Source organism: Lathyrus oleraceus, chromosome 4 (assembly GCF_024323335.1).
Source record: "Lathyrus oleraceus cultivar Zhongwan6 chromosome 4, CAAS_Psat_ZW6_1.0, whole genome shotgun sequence".
In the NCBI taxonomy this organism is placed as follows: Eukaryota; Viridiplantae; Streptophyta; class Magnoliopsida; order Fabales; family Fabaceae; genus Lathyrus; species Lathyrus oleraceus.
The window spans coordinates 406,787,002-406,799,668 of NC_066582.1; the positions used below are offsets into that span (position 1 = coordinate 406,787,002).

Here is a 12,667-nt window from a genome sequence, read left to right on the forward strand (position 1 = left end):
TTAAATCTTTTCATATCAGCTGTAAAGATCTCCTTGGAAAATAAACAAATCTGGTTGATATCCCTGATAGATTGTGCCAGCTAGCCATATCTTCAATCAACCAATGATTGCCACCAATTTTGCAATCACAAAACACCAGACATTCATACTGCATGTTCTATGTACAGGATGTCATGACATCGGGTCTGACATCTGGAAAAATCCTGTATAATCCAGTTTCCTTTTATAGCAGGTACAGCCATATCAGTTACCATGATAATGAGTATGTCAACTGAAATAATCCTGCAGCATATGTCTTCCATATAAGCTCCAGCAGGTACACCCAATATCAGAAGCCTTGTCTTTATATGTGGCATTCTGAAACAATCCTGCTTGCATATCTTCTTTAACTCCAGCAGGTACATAGGATATCTCATGTTAAGACATCACACATAACATCTTGTGAACACTCTTTGTTTTACCAAAATTGCTGCCAACACTTAGAATCAACAAACTCCCCCTTTGGAAAATTTTGGCTAAAACATATATCTGTCCTTTTTGTTCACAAGGCAAACTATCAGCAGTTAAACCAATAAACAGTAGTTTAATCAGCAGCAGAAGCAAAACAATTACTAGCTATGGCTACTAGTAATACACACATGCACAAGGGTACTTCTCCTCCCCCTAAAACTGTGCAACAATCAACAGAATTACTAGTTATGGATGCAACTAATAAGACACACAAATGCACAATACACCAGGGTACTTCTTCTCCCCCTAAATCTGTGCATTCACCAAAAAACAGCTACTGTAACTCCAGCACCTGTACCAGCCAGAATGTCATACTGACATCTGCTACAACATCAGCCCCTGTGCACCATCTGCTACAACATCAGCACCTGTGCACCATATCAATAATAGCTGTCCTTCTGAGCAGCCACATCCAACTTCCATATCAAGCACTTCTCCCCCTTTTTAGTCAAAATTGACCAAAGGTGACCAATCAGACAAAATAAATGTCTATTAGTCTACAAGAGAAAGTGAAAACAGATGTTATAACATTAAGCATGTTAAAACAAAAATCAGGAAGTACACAACATCATTATACACAGCAGACAGCTGAGATAATGAACAAATCCAAGGAACTCATTAAGAGCCCTAAATATTACATAACAGGCATCAAGAGGACTGCCACAAAATAAACAGAAACAGACAAAACAACAGCCTTCCAAACAGCAGCACTTTCTTCCAGCACCCCTCCAAGCCTCCAATACAGCCAGGGACAATTAATCAGAAGAAGAAGAATCACCTTCACCTTCATCTTCATCTTCAGATACACCTTCAGAGTCTTCTGAGTTTTCAAAACTGGATTGGGATCTTGCATTTGAGTCCTTTCCAGCTTTCTCTAACTCCTCCTTTTCAAGGCTACAAATAAGAGCTTCCAAAGCTTCTTTTCTTGTCTTGGCCACCTTCATACCTTCCTCCAATTCCTTGCAGGTATCTTTTAATTGCTTAATTAGGCTCCCTTGAGATGCAGGTTCCCTTCTGGCAGATGTTATAACAACATCATTGACATGACTACCCTCAAAAATCTTATAGTGAATTGATAGAGGGGTCTTTCTCCTGCTTGGAACATCACTTGTACTCAGGATTTCTGGTTGTTGACTCAGGATGATGCCACAGATGATAGATGGGAATGCAATGGGCAACTTTACAACATTGGTGGAGGCATGTTTGATGGTTTGATCAAACACAAACTTTCCAAAATTGTAGTTTATCTTAGTTCCAATGGCATGAATGATCCTCCCAAGAGCAATGGAGATGGTACATATGTGATTAGTAGGTACCCAATTTGTTGAACCAATCTTATGCAGAATGGCATATTTCACAGTGAGCTTACTAGCTGATAGGTGTTTCCTACTAGGCCATTCCTTAACTTGGCCAGCTATAATAATTCTACATACCTCATTGTCCGTGGTCTCTAGATCTACTCCTTCATCAGTTCCTCTCCCTAGGAACTTGTTGATAATAGTAGGTGAAAGTTTCACACACTTACCCCTAACAAAAACTTTGCAGCCCTCCCTGCTGCTACTTTCAGATAGCTCCTCAGGAATGTTCACAATGAATTCTTTGACCAACCCCTCATAGCACTGAGGCAGAGCAGTCACAGTTTTCATAAGACCAGCTGTCTTAATTAACTCCATGACTTCCTTTACTTCACTTGCTTCTTTTCCCAATTCTCTTTCAACTGCTACCCTTCTTTGAGTCACAAACTTCCATTTGGCAGCACCACCTTCCACGTGAAACGAGATATTGTCAGCAGCCACTTTGCTTGGAGACTTCTTTATAGGCTTCCTTTTAACAGGGGAAATGTCTGAGACATCATATTCGACATCCTCATCAGATTCAGAACTCTCTTTCTCCTTCATCTTTCTGACCTCTTCTTTACTCCAAGTCTTGGAGGGACCTATACCAGCACCCCTTTTCTTTTTCCTACCTGTCCTTATCTCAGCCATACTCTTCCTCTTCCTCAGTCTATTAGCTACACTTGTTTTCACAAGACTGACCAACGTGTCATCTTCTTCCTCAGACCCTTCTTCCTCAATGTTCTGAGCAGTATCAGGGGACATACTAGGTAAGTTTTTTCCAAGAGAACACAGACCCTCAACAGCTACTTCCTTTTCTGTTTTAGATGAGTTATCATCTTTCTCAACTTGGCTTTCTACCTCAGGTGAGGGTTCCCTTCTGGACAGAGGGGTAAAAGTGTCCTTGACTCCATGCTCTTCGTTCAGTATGCTAGTAACTAGGTTTCTTATGATGCGATCAGTAGAGTGCATGTCCTCAGGAGATTTTTCAGGAGTGTTACCTTGCTTAGCTTTGGCCATGGAAGGTGCACTTGGAACGTTACCTGGTATCATACACAGAGGAGTTACTTCCATCAAATCTTCATCTAAAAATTCCATGGAGGAAGTTCTAGTATGAAAGGATTTTGAGCTAGATGTTGACGGATGTTGAGACATGTTATTGAACTTCTGAGAAAACTTTCTTTGCCCTAGCAAAGGTTCTTTGATTGTGTTCAGGCAGAGTGTGTTATTTCCAATACTAAGAGATGGTTCATTAGTAATGTGGTTTTTTCTTTTCATTGGCCAGACAATATTATTCTTGCCTTTTCCACTCCACATTAATTGCCATACTTTCTCAAAAAAACACGCCCCTAATTTTCCCTTGATGATTCTTCTTGCAACAGTACTCATCTTAGAGGGATTATCCATTTGAGAGCTCCACATGTAGCAGTTGTTGTTGGTCCTGATTCCTTTCATAATTACTTCACTGTCTTTGTTCATAATCAGACATTCAGTTTTAGTGAAGATGATACTCAGACCTTGATCCCCTAGCTGACTGATGCTTATTAGATTTGGAGTCAAGCCCTTGACCAGAAGAATATTGTCAAGTTTAGGAGCTCCAGGACATTCAAGCTTGCCTATCCCCTTTATTTCACCTTTAGCTCCATCACCAAAGGTAACATAGCTTAAGTCATGAGGGTGAAGATCAGTTATCAAGTCTGAGTTCCCAGTCATATGTCTAGAGCATCCACTATCAAAATACCATTCTTCTTTGAGAGCCATTAGACTTGTGACATTAGTCTTAGGAACCCATTGCTTCTTGTTGATAGGCCTGTAATATTTGGGTCTGGGTTGATAGTGAATCTGTTGATGCCCGTGGCTAGGATAACCATACAGCTTATAACAGGAAGACTTAGAGTGTCCAGCTTTCCCACAGTAATGGCATCTCCATTTTTGGTGTCTGCCATACTGCTGTCTTCTCTTCTGTTGTTGCTGATGAAGGTGGGTAGGGTAACCATACAGCTTATAGTAGAAGGCCCTTGAGTGTCCAAATTTCCCACAGTAATGACATCTCCATCTTTGGTGTTTGTATTTTTGTTGTTCTTTCTTCTGATGGTGTGACATATGATGTGACATCTTGGAACTCCTCTTACTCTTGCTGCATTTAGGTTTAGCTCGAGGTTTGCAGCCAGTGTAGCTACTTTCAGCCTTGGTTTTATGGTACCCTAATCAAGATTTGACTCCTGTGACTTGTCCAGTCTGAAGAATCTTGTCTAAAGAGTCAGATCCATTGTTCAGCATCCTTACATACTTGGTTGTTTCTTCTAGTTTTGAGTTTAAGAGCACAACTTCAGTCTTTAGCTTGAGGATAGTTTCCACATGTTCTGCTTTTTCTTTCTCTAGTTGGACTATCTTCTGGCTCTCAACTTGTTGATCTTCTTCTAGCTTGACCTTTAGAGCCACAACTTCTGTTTTCAATTTGGAGATGGCTTCCAAGAATTCTACCTTCTCATTCTCAAGTTGAGTTATGTCCTTTTCTTGATTTAAAGACTGTTTGTTCAGTTCAACACTTTTCTGACACAGTTCTCTGTAGGTAGAGGACAATTCCTCAAAGGTTACTTCACCATCACTTGACTCTTCATCAGATTCACATCTTCCTGTCAAAGCAGTCACAAGATTTGCAGCCTCTTCAGTGTCACTCTCATCAGACCATGTGGCAGCAAGGCTCATCTTCTGTTTCTTAAGGTAGGTCCCACATTCAGACCTGATGTGTCCATACCCATCACATTCATAGCACTGAACCTCTTTTCCTTCTTTGGGCTTCTCATCTGCTCTTGCTTTTCTTCCAGCATTGTTGGATTTACTGATGTCAGACAAGATGTTCTTGACATTTGCCTTGGATCTGACATCCATTTTCTTTAACAGTCTGTTAAACTGTCTCCCCAGCATTGCGACTTCATTGGCCCATTCTTTATCCACATCTTGACTGTTTTCCTCTTTTGTGTTGGAAACAAAGGCAATGCTCTTGGTTTTCTTTTCAGTTCCCTCAATCAATCCCATCTCAAAGGTTTGGAGGGAGCCAATTAACTCATCTACCCTCATGTTGGAGATGTCTTGAGACTCTTCTATGGCAGTTACCTTCATAGCAAATCTCTTGGGGAGTGACCTGAGAATTTTTCTTACCAGTTTTTCATCTGTCATCTTTTCTCCCAGGGCTCCTGAGCCATTAGCAATTTCAAGGATACTCATGTGAAATTCATGAATATTCTCTTCTTCTTTCATCCTTAAGTTTTCAAACTTGGAGGTGAGTAGCTGTAGTCTAGACATCTTCATCCTGGATGTGCCTTCATGAGTGGTCTTGAGAATGTCCCAAGCATCTTTAGCTATTTCACAATTGTTTACCAATCTGAAGATGTTCTTGTCCACTCCATTGAAGATGGCATTCAAAGCTTTAGAATTCCCAAGGGCTAGGTCATCCTCCTCCTTGGACCATTGTTCCTCAGGCTTTCTCTCAGTGGTGGCTTTTCCTTCTTTAGTAACAACAGGATGCACCCAGCCTGTCAAGACAGCTTTCCACGCCTTGTTATCAAGGGATTTTAAAAAAGCAACCATTCTTGGTTTCCAATAGTCATAGTTAGAACCATCCAAAATTGGTGGCCTATGAACAGATCCTCCATCCCTCTCCATTGTACCAAAAATTATTCTCCCTAGATCTCACCCAGAGCCAGAGCAGGATGCCTGCTCTGATACCAATTGAAATTCTGGTATCAGATATAAGATGTCGAAGGTAATGTCACGACACTGATATCTGGTTATAAATAATGGATAAACAGAAACAGAATGGTAAAGCAAATAACACAAGCAATTGTTAACCCAGTTCGGTGCAACTCACCTACGTCTGGGGGCTACCAAGCCAGGAAGGAAATTCACTATAATAGAATTAGTTTAAAGACTATCCGTACACTTCACCAAGTTACAGTCTTTCTCACCTAATCTCTACCCGTGCAATTTCTACCTAAGCACTCTTAGATATGAGAATCCACTCACTTCCCTTACAATCACACACCCGTGATTTTAAACAACAATCCCTTGTGAAAAGAAAATACTTTTCAATTACAATATTCTTGATTTTACTTCACAGTTTCAATCAAGAAGACACACTCTTGATCTTGCTTCAAAGCTTTGATCAAGAAGACAAATTAGTCCAATTCAATCATCTATGGATGACTTGAATGACCTACAGACACAAACCCTAGCTCTCTCTCTAAATTTCGCTCAGTCTTGGTTGTGTGTCAAATCAGATTTTCTGAGTCCCTTTTTATAGAAACATTGGACAGCTTGAAAACCCTAAATATATTTTCCAATTAAATCTTTTCATATCAGCTGTAAAGATCTCCTTGGAAAATAAACAAATCTGGTTGATATCCCTGATAGATTGCGCCAGCTAGCCATATCTTCAATCAACCAATGATTGCCACCAATTGTGCAATCACAAAATACCAGACATTCATACTGAATGTTCTGTGTACAGGATGTCATGACATCGGGTCTGACATCTGGAAAAATCCTGCATAATCCAGTTTCCTTTTATAGCAGGTACAGCCATATCAGTTACCATGACAATGAGTATGTCAACGGAAACAATCCTGCAGCATATGTCTTCCATATAAGCTCCAGCAGGTACACCAAATATCAGAAGCCTTGTCTTTGTATGTGGCATTCTGAAACAATCCTGCTTGCATATCTTCTTTAACTCCAGCAGGTACATAGGATATCTCATGTTAAGACATCACACATAACATCTTGTGAACACTCTTTGTTTTACCAAAATTGCTGCCAACACTTAGAATCAACATCTATTATTTTGTTGTTCTTTTCCTCAAATATATTATTCATCATCTTTTAACACGCTGCAAATGCAATCTTCAAGCCGAAGGGCATGGAGGTGTATCGGTAGTTGGCACATTCGGTCATGCAAACGGCTTTGCCCATGTCTGCTTCATGCATTGGGATTTAGTTATATACAAAGTACGCGTTTATGAGTGATAAAAATTTATATGCACTAGAATCATCTACCTACTTGTTTATGTTGGGAAGAGAATACAAATCCTTGGGAAATCTCAATTGAGGTTGGTGTAGTCTACACATATACTTAATTTGCCAGACACCTTTTTAGATAGGACAATATTAGATAATCATTCAATGCATTTTACTTCGGAAATAAAGTTGGCATGGAGTAAGCCTCATAACATGCTCATGGAGGCTTAGAATTTTTTGGGGGGTTATCGTCTCCTCCTCAGGGCTACATATCAAATGGAAGGGTCAATATTTAGCTGGTGACATGTTATGCTAGAGTCGATGTTAGGAATTTTGTCAACGGAAATTGCGAAGAGGCCAATGTTATCTCTTATGCATTTGACAATACCTCTCTTCACCAATATCGGCATGTCATGCCTTATCTTACAAACCTGGAAGGGTTTTTTTCAAGCTTTACGATCTCAAAATTTTTGCTTGGAAACTGGTGTCAGGGTCTTCACCTCCTCATCGTTGAGCTCGATTCGTCACTCAATATAGTTTCATCGTTGGACATATCGATATCAACTATTTCAACAATGAGGACATGGTTCTTCTTTATCATCGGTTTAAGAGCGAGTACAATTACATAGGGGTTTTCAAAAATGTTTCACGGATTAGGCGGGCTCCGCGCAAGTCAGCTGGGATGACAACTGGTTCATCGAAGAAATTGTGCTATTTTATCTTTAGGTGGACATTGGAAGCTAGTGCGTTCAATGCTGTGAGGAAAAGCCTTCCAAAAATGCAATTGTAAACACTTTCACAAGGGACCACCAAGAAACGCACATTCACTTCCCTCTTGTTTCTTTTTTCTCCAACAAAAATCAACAATTCTTTAGTACCACACAAATGAGTGATAAAGTCACTGAATACTTGGAGACTCCTACCTTCATATGAGGTGAGGTCTTCTTTGCTCAGCCATAACTTTACAAATACACCGATGTACATGACGTCGCAAGAACTTCCGTCATTGATAAAGATTCTTAAGAATACGTGGTTATCTACAACAATATTCACCACTAACGAAAGTGTCGTGTTAAGGATCCCTTCGAACTTCTAACTATCTTGGAACCCTATAATGTGTCTTTCCTTCTTCGATTTTCCTTCCGCTATCTGAAAATCAAGGAACTCATCTCTTCTTTACTGGACGATCCCCCGTCAATGAGGAAACAAGAAGGTTTGTTTACGATCTTAACATAAAAGTTCGGGAGGTGACTCTGATAGTCAGATTAGAGATTGCCATCACAGATTGTGCGAGATTGTTGTCGGTGAGATGTTAGTTTTAGATTCAGAGGAATTTGATATGAAAATTCGTGAGAATCAAAAGTCGATTTCCATATACGACACCATTGTTCTAAGATGGAGAAAGAAATATGTGTAATGGTGGGACATGCTCTTCTGGGGTGGTGTCGAGAGCTTTCGATACGATGGAGAGTCGGTAAGATTAGCACTCAAAAGATCAAGTCAATAAAATTTTAAAAATATAGTTTAAGAGTAAGAATAAGATAATACTTGCATTCAACGCGTTTGGAGGTTTATATACGTTCTTTGATTGATAATTTGGATCAAGCATCCCGTGTATGAATGAAGCTCCATCTATCTATACGTCCTTCTTATCGAAGTTCTAGATTGAAGCTTTAGAGTATTTTGAGCAAAATCTACCATTAATTTTAAATATCGGGATTCTCTCCCACGTCAAATAATGTGCCGTTTGTGAATACTATGGGTGTATTATGGCAACAACCTTGCTTGTTTATATATTTTCTTTTTCTTTTGTCCTACTCACCATGTTCTTATATTGTTTTTCTTCATTTTTATATTCCCTATTATCTATGATTATGACATTTGATTATTTATACAAATAAAGAGAACTTATAAATGAAAAAGAACCATAATTTTTATCGAATTAACCTTATCAAATATTGATGAAAGAGAGTTAATTACATCACATAATGTATTGATTTTGAGTGAAACACATAAGATAATATTAATTAGAGATAAAAGACACTCATTATGAGATGAAAGAAGTATAAAACTCAAAGCATTACCTTGTTTTGAATTGGAGAGTATATATAAGTTTTAGATTTTTTTTAGGTATGTGTTCCAAGTTCCAACAATTGTGAAAATTTATGGATAAACCTTTTAAAAATAATCTCTTAAGAATAAATTGCAAATTATTTTGTCAAGATTCTCACAATAAGTGTTTGAAAGTATAATTGGAAAACCAAGTTAACTCCTTAAGAACAATTAGTAGAGGGAAATATACATAATATTCAAACAAATTAATAAGCTCCAAAATTTTATGTTCAACCGAGTCCTCTTGGCCCTTAACTTTCAATCCAAGCTATTGAGTAAGAGGAACACACTCAAGCTCAATCTCAAGAACACCTCTCTCAACATTCTGTAGCCTCACTGAGATTTCTTGTTTGATCTTCCCTTCATCAAGAGATATCACACCATCTCTAACAAGAGAGTTGTCTCTGCTTGCTACAAATTTCTCTAGCTGCATCGACTCGTTCACCATAGATTTTTCATATGCAATTGCGGCTAAAACCAGTGGTTGAATGTCTATTTCTGCTTCCCCCATGAAATCATCGGTTGAAAATGTATCCTTATCGTACACTAGCTGCATAGCAACCGCAATAGGTTTAATTAAACATAATTGTCATTTATAATGGCATCAAGAAAGAAACGGTTCCCACTTCATTATCGTCAAGGGATTGCGCATTTGTCATTGTAATGCGATGATTTGGACTATTAGATAAAGATTAAACGGTCCATGTTCTGAACTTAATAAATCGGGTCTACTATCAAAAGTCAGAACATGAGCCGTTCGATCTTTGTCTGATACTCCAAATCAACGACCGTATGAATGCAGGAAATCCATATCCGAAAGAAAGGAGCACGTGAAACAAAAAAGAAGGCACAAACAGAAAATTAAGAAGACTTGGCCACACAAATAAAACTATACCATTTTGAAACCCTTTCCCTTTTATGATGAACACAAACTTAAAACTACAATTGACATACCACTTTAAGGGGAGGAATGTTTTCTGGAATTGATAGCATCAAACTTTCATTCCAAACTGGATTCAAATTGTTCTTTATAACACGCGTTTTTACTGACTGCAAAAACAGATATTAAAAGTGTTACACTAAACACGTTTCATTTCCTTCATTTCATATATATATATATTCTATCTGGTCCTTATTATAAGAAAAAGTTTGTCTTTTAAATGCATTGAATAATCAATATACCTGATCTATATATAGTCCAGATACATTGATTCTTATAATAAGGACCAGAGAGAGTATTTTTCAAGTAGTTAAGAGAGAAGAATGCTCACTTGGTGTCCCAAAGAAAGGATCACATAAGGGTCACTTGTCATTACATCTCTAACAGCCAAGTGAGTGCCTTTTACAACATTAACCTTAATCAACCCAACAAATTCAACCATACCTGCCTATAACAGTAAATTGCAACCAAGCTAAGTATTCAAAAGGAGTATTTTAGTTTATATGAAAGATTGCGAACAGAACTAGCATTCATCAACTGAAAACATTACCAACGAGGAGCTCTTCTTTGAAGACTTGTGCTCAGAATCTTTTCTTGTCCAACTATTTCGAAATGCGTTTCCGATACGATGTTTGGTTGGGGCTTTGTCGTATTTTTTGTTTTCCATATGAAAAGTGTAACATGAAGAACTACTCTGAGCCAACGATAAACTTCTTCTTCGAGAGGGTACAATTGCACATGCTGAATTGTCATCACACTCCATGAACTGAAGTTGCTCGTACTTTTTCCTGAAAAACCAATAGGAGATTTATTAATACGAATGGTGTAATTATAATTCCTAAAAAAAAAGAGAGCTCTATTTCGTTCTAGTTACCTGATATAATCGCAGCGGTCTTCGATCGAGGTATGTGGTTTTGGTTTTTTTATATTACTTGGGAGGAAAGCTTCGTATTTTTTATTTAACAATGTATTGCCACCTAACTTCTCTAATGCATCGACTTGTTCCTCCGACCATTCATCTAACTTCAACGATGCAACCTGTAATAGTTAAACATGTAGTGCTCATGTAGCGGTATTTAACTAGCGAATTTGATTAAAGTGTTGTTTAAATTAACAGCTTAATTAAGCGCTTATAGAATAAATGCTTATCATACAAGTGCTTATGTATAAACTATTTTTATAACAAAAAAGATAGAATAAAACAAAACTGTCCAAATAAGCTATAAGCTTTTTTCATAAGTTACTATGGAGACCTTATTTACCAAAATCCCGCCATACCAGACGCTTTGCGGCGCTGTTATAGCAGATTCTGACAGAAAAACCTGCAATATCGGCATATATTTACTATTGCGGCAATCCCAAAAACCGCCATCCATATCTGCCATAGCGCTGCAAATACGGATATTTGATAACACTGGTCTATCGTCGAGTTCACATTTCGATAAACATGTAATGCGTATAAGAAACATACCTTTGATATGTGGACTCCTAAACTTCTATGTATGCCAGAACACTTTATGCAAATAAATACTCCAAGACTTGAAGATCTAATGTACAACAAAGAAATTGAATGAATAACATAAACTAATGATGAAAAAAATCGTCTATTGATAATTAGATTTAAACAAAAATAACGAACAATCCTAAAAGATCGAACTCCAACGAAAACCGGACGAACACTTACACCCATTTTGGTTCTGGAGTTCCGCAATCCGCGCAAAACTTGTTTCCAGCTTGATGCATCAAATTCGTTATCCTTCTGTGTGGACCTAATAATTGGAAAAATGGTTATTGAAAAAGATTGTATAATATGAATAAATAAATTTATTCTTATTTTTGTGTAAAATTGATCAAAATGAAGAGATGTTCTTACCTGATAAATCTTTTGCATCAGAATTTTCTTGCTGTGAAGACATTGTAGATTCCAATATTTGAAACCAAAATATAAAAAAAAAAATGATGCTAGAATTTGCAACCAGCCATATGTGAGTTGCTTTTCTGCATTGCACATATCAATAATCATCATCTACCATAAATCATATAAAATAAAAATGAAAAAAAAAAAAAAACTAAACATGAACAAAATGTTGCAAAGAAATAATTTTTGAATAAAAAAATAATGGATCAAAATATTAGAAATTACCTTTCTTCTTTTAAATGTTGGCATCAAAAGAACTCAATGGTGATTTTTCTGAGAAAAAACCAAAATGGCATGCAAAATTAAATACCAACAAAGAAATTGTGTACAATTAATGGGGTTGGGAATAAATTGAAAAATCTTGAAAGGTTTTCAAACGGGTGTTTGCAAGAAAATGTTTTTGACAAGAATTGAAGGTAAGGTTGAAAGTTTGGGAAAATTGAATTGAGAAGGTAAATGTATTGTGATTATGGGAGTGGCAGCAAATCACAGGCTTTCAGGATAAAGAGAGACAGGTAAGAATTTGTTTTTTTATTTTTTAACAAATGATTATATTTTAACTAATTATGTAACAAATTTGGTTATGGAAAAAAATTGTGAATCCTAACACACCAAGTAACATGAAAAAATGTTGCCTTTTCTAAAACAAAACTAAAATTCTAGAAAAATTGTCTCTTCTCCGTTTAATTGACTAAAAATTACTTTTTTTAAAATTATATGTCTAAATAAATTACAAAATAAAAAATAAGACTTTTTTTACACTTAAAAAAGAAAAGAAAGATACATGTGTCTATATGTGTTTATTATGGACCAATTTGTTTTAATTTTTTTTGCAAA

General features: G+C 37.1%; 1 protein-coding gene across 1 annotated transcript; it reads right to left on the bottom strand.

The window, feature by feature from the left end:
- Window positions 1–9,052: 9,052 nt before the first annotated feature.
- On the bottom strand, window positions 9,053–12,364 carry LOC127075712 (probable ADP-ribosylation factor GTPase-activating protein AGD11). Its single transcript, XM_051017173.1, has 9 exons — window positions 12,056–12,364; window positions 11,786–11,910; window positions 11,597–11,681; window positions 11,384–11,459; window positions 10,787–10,950; window positions 10,463–10,700; window positions 10,244–10,360; window positions 9,927–10,022; window positions 9,053–9,522 (listed from the first exon to the last, which is right to left on the bottom strand). Exons 2-9 carry the CDS (start codon window positions 11,826–11,828, stop codon window positions 9,241–9,243), a joined length of 1,101 nt encoding a protein of 366 aa, XP_050873130.1. The 5' UTR covers window positions 11,829–11,910; window positions 12,056–12,364; the 3' UTR covers window positions 9,053–9,240.
- Window positions 12,365–12,667: the final 303 nt, after the last annotated feature.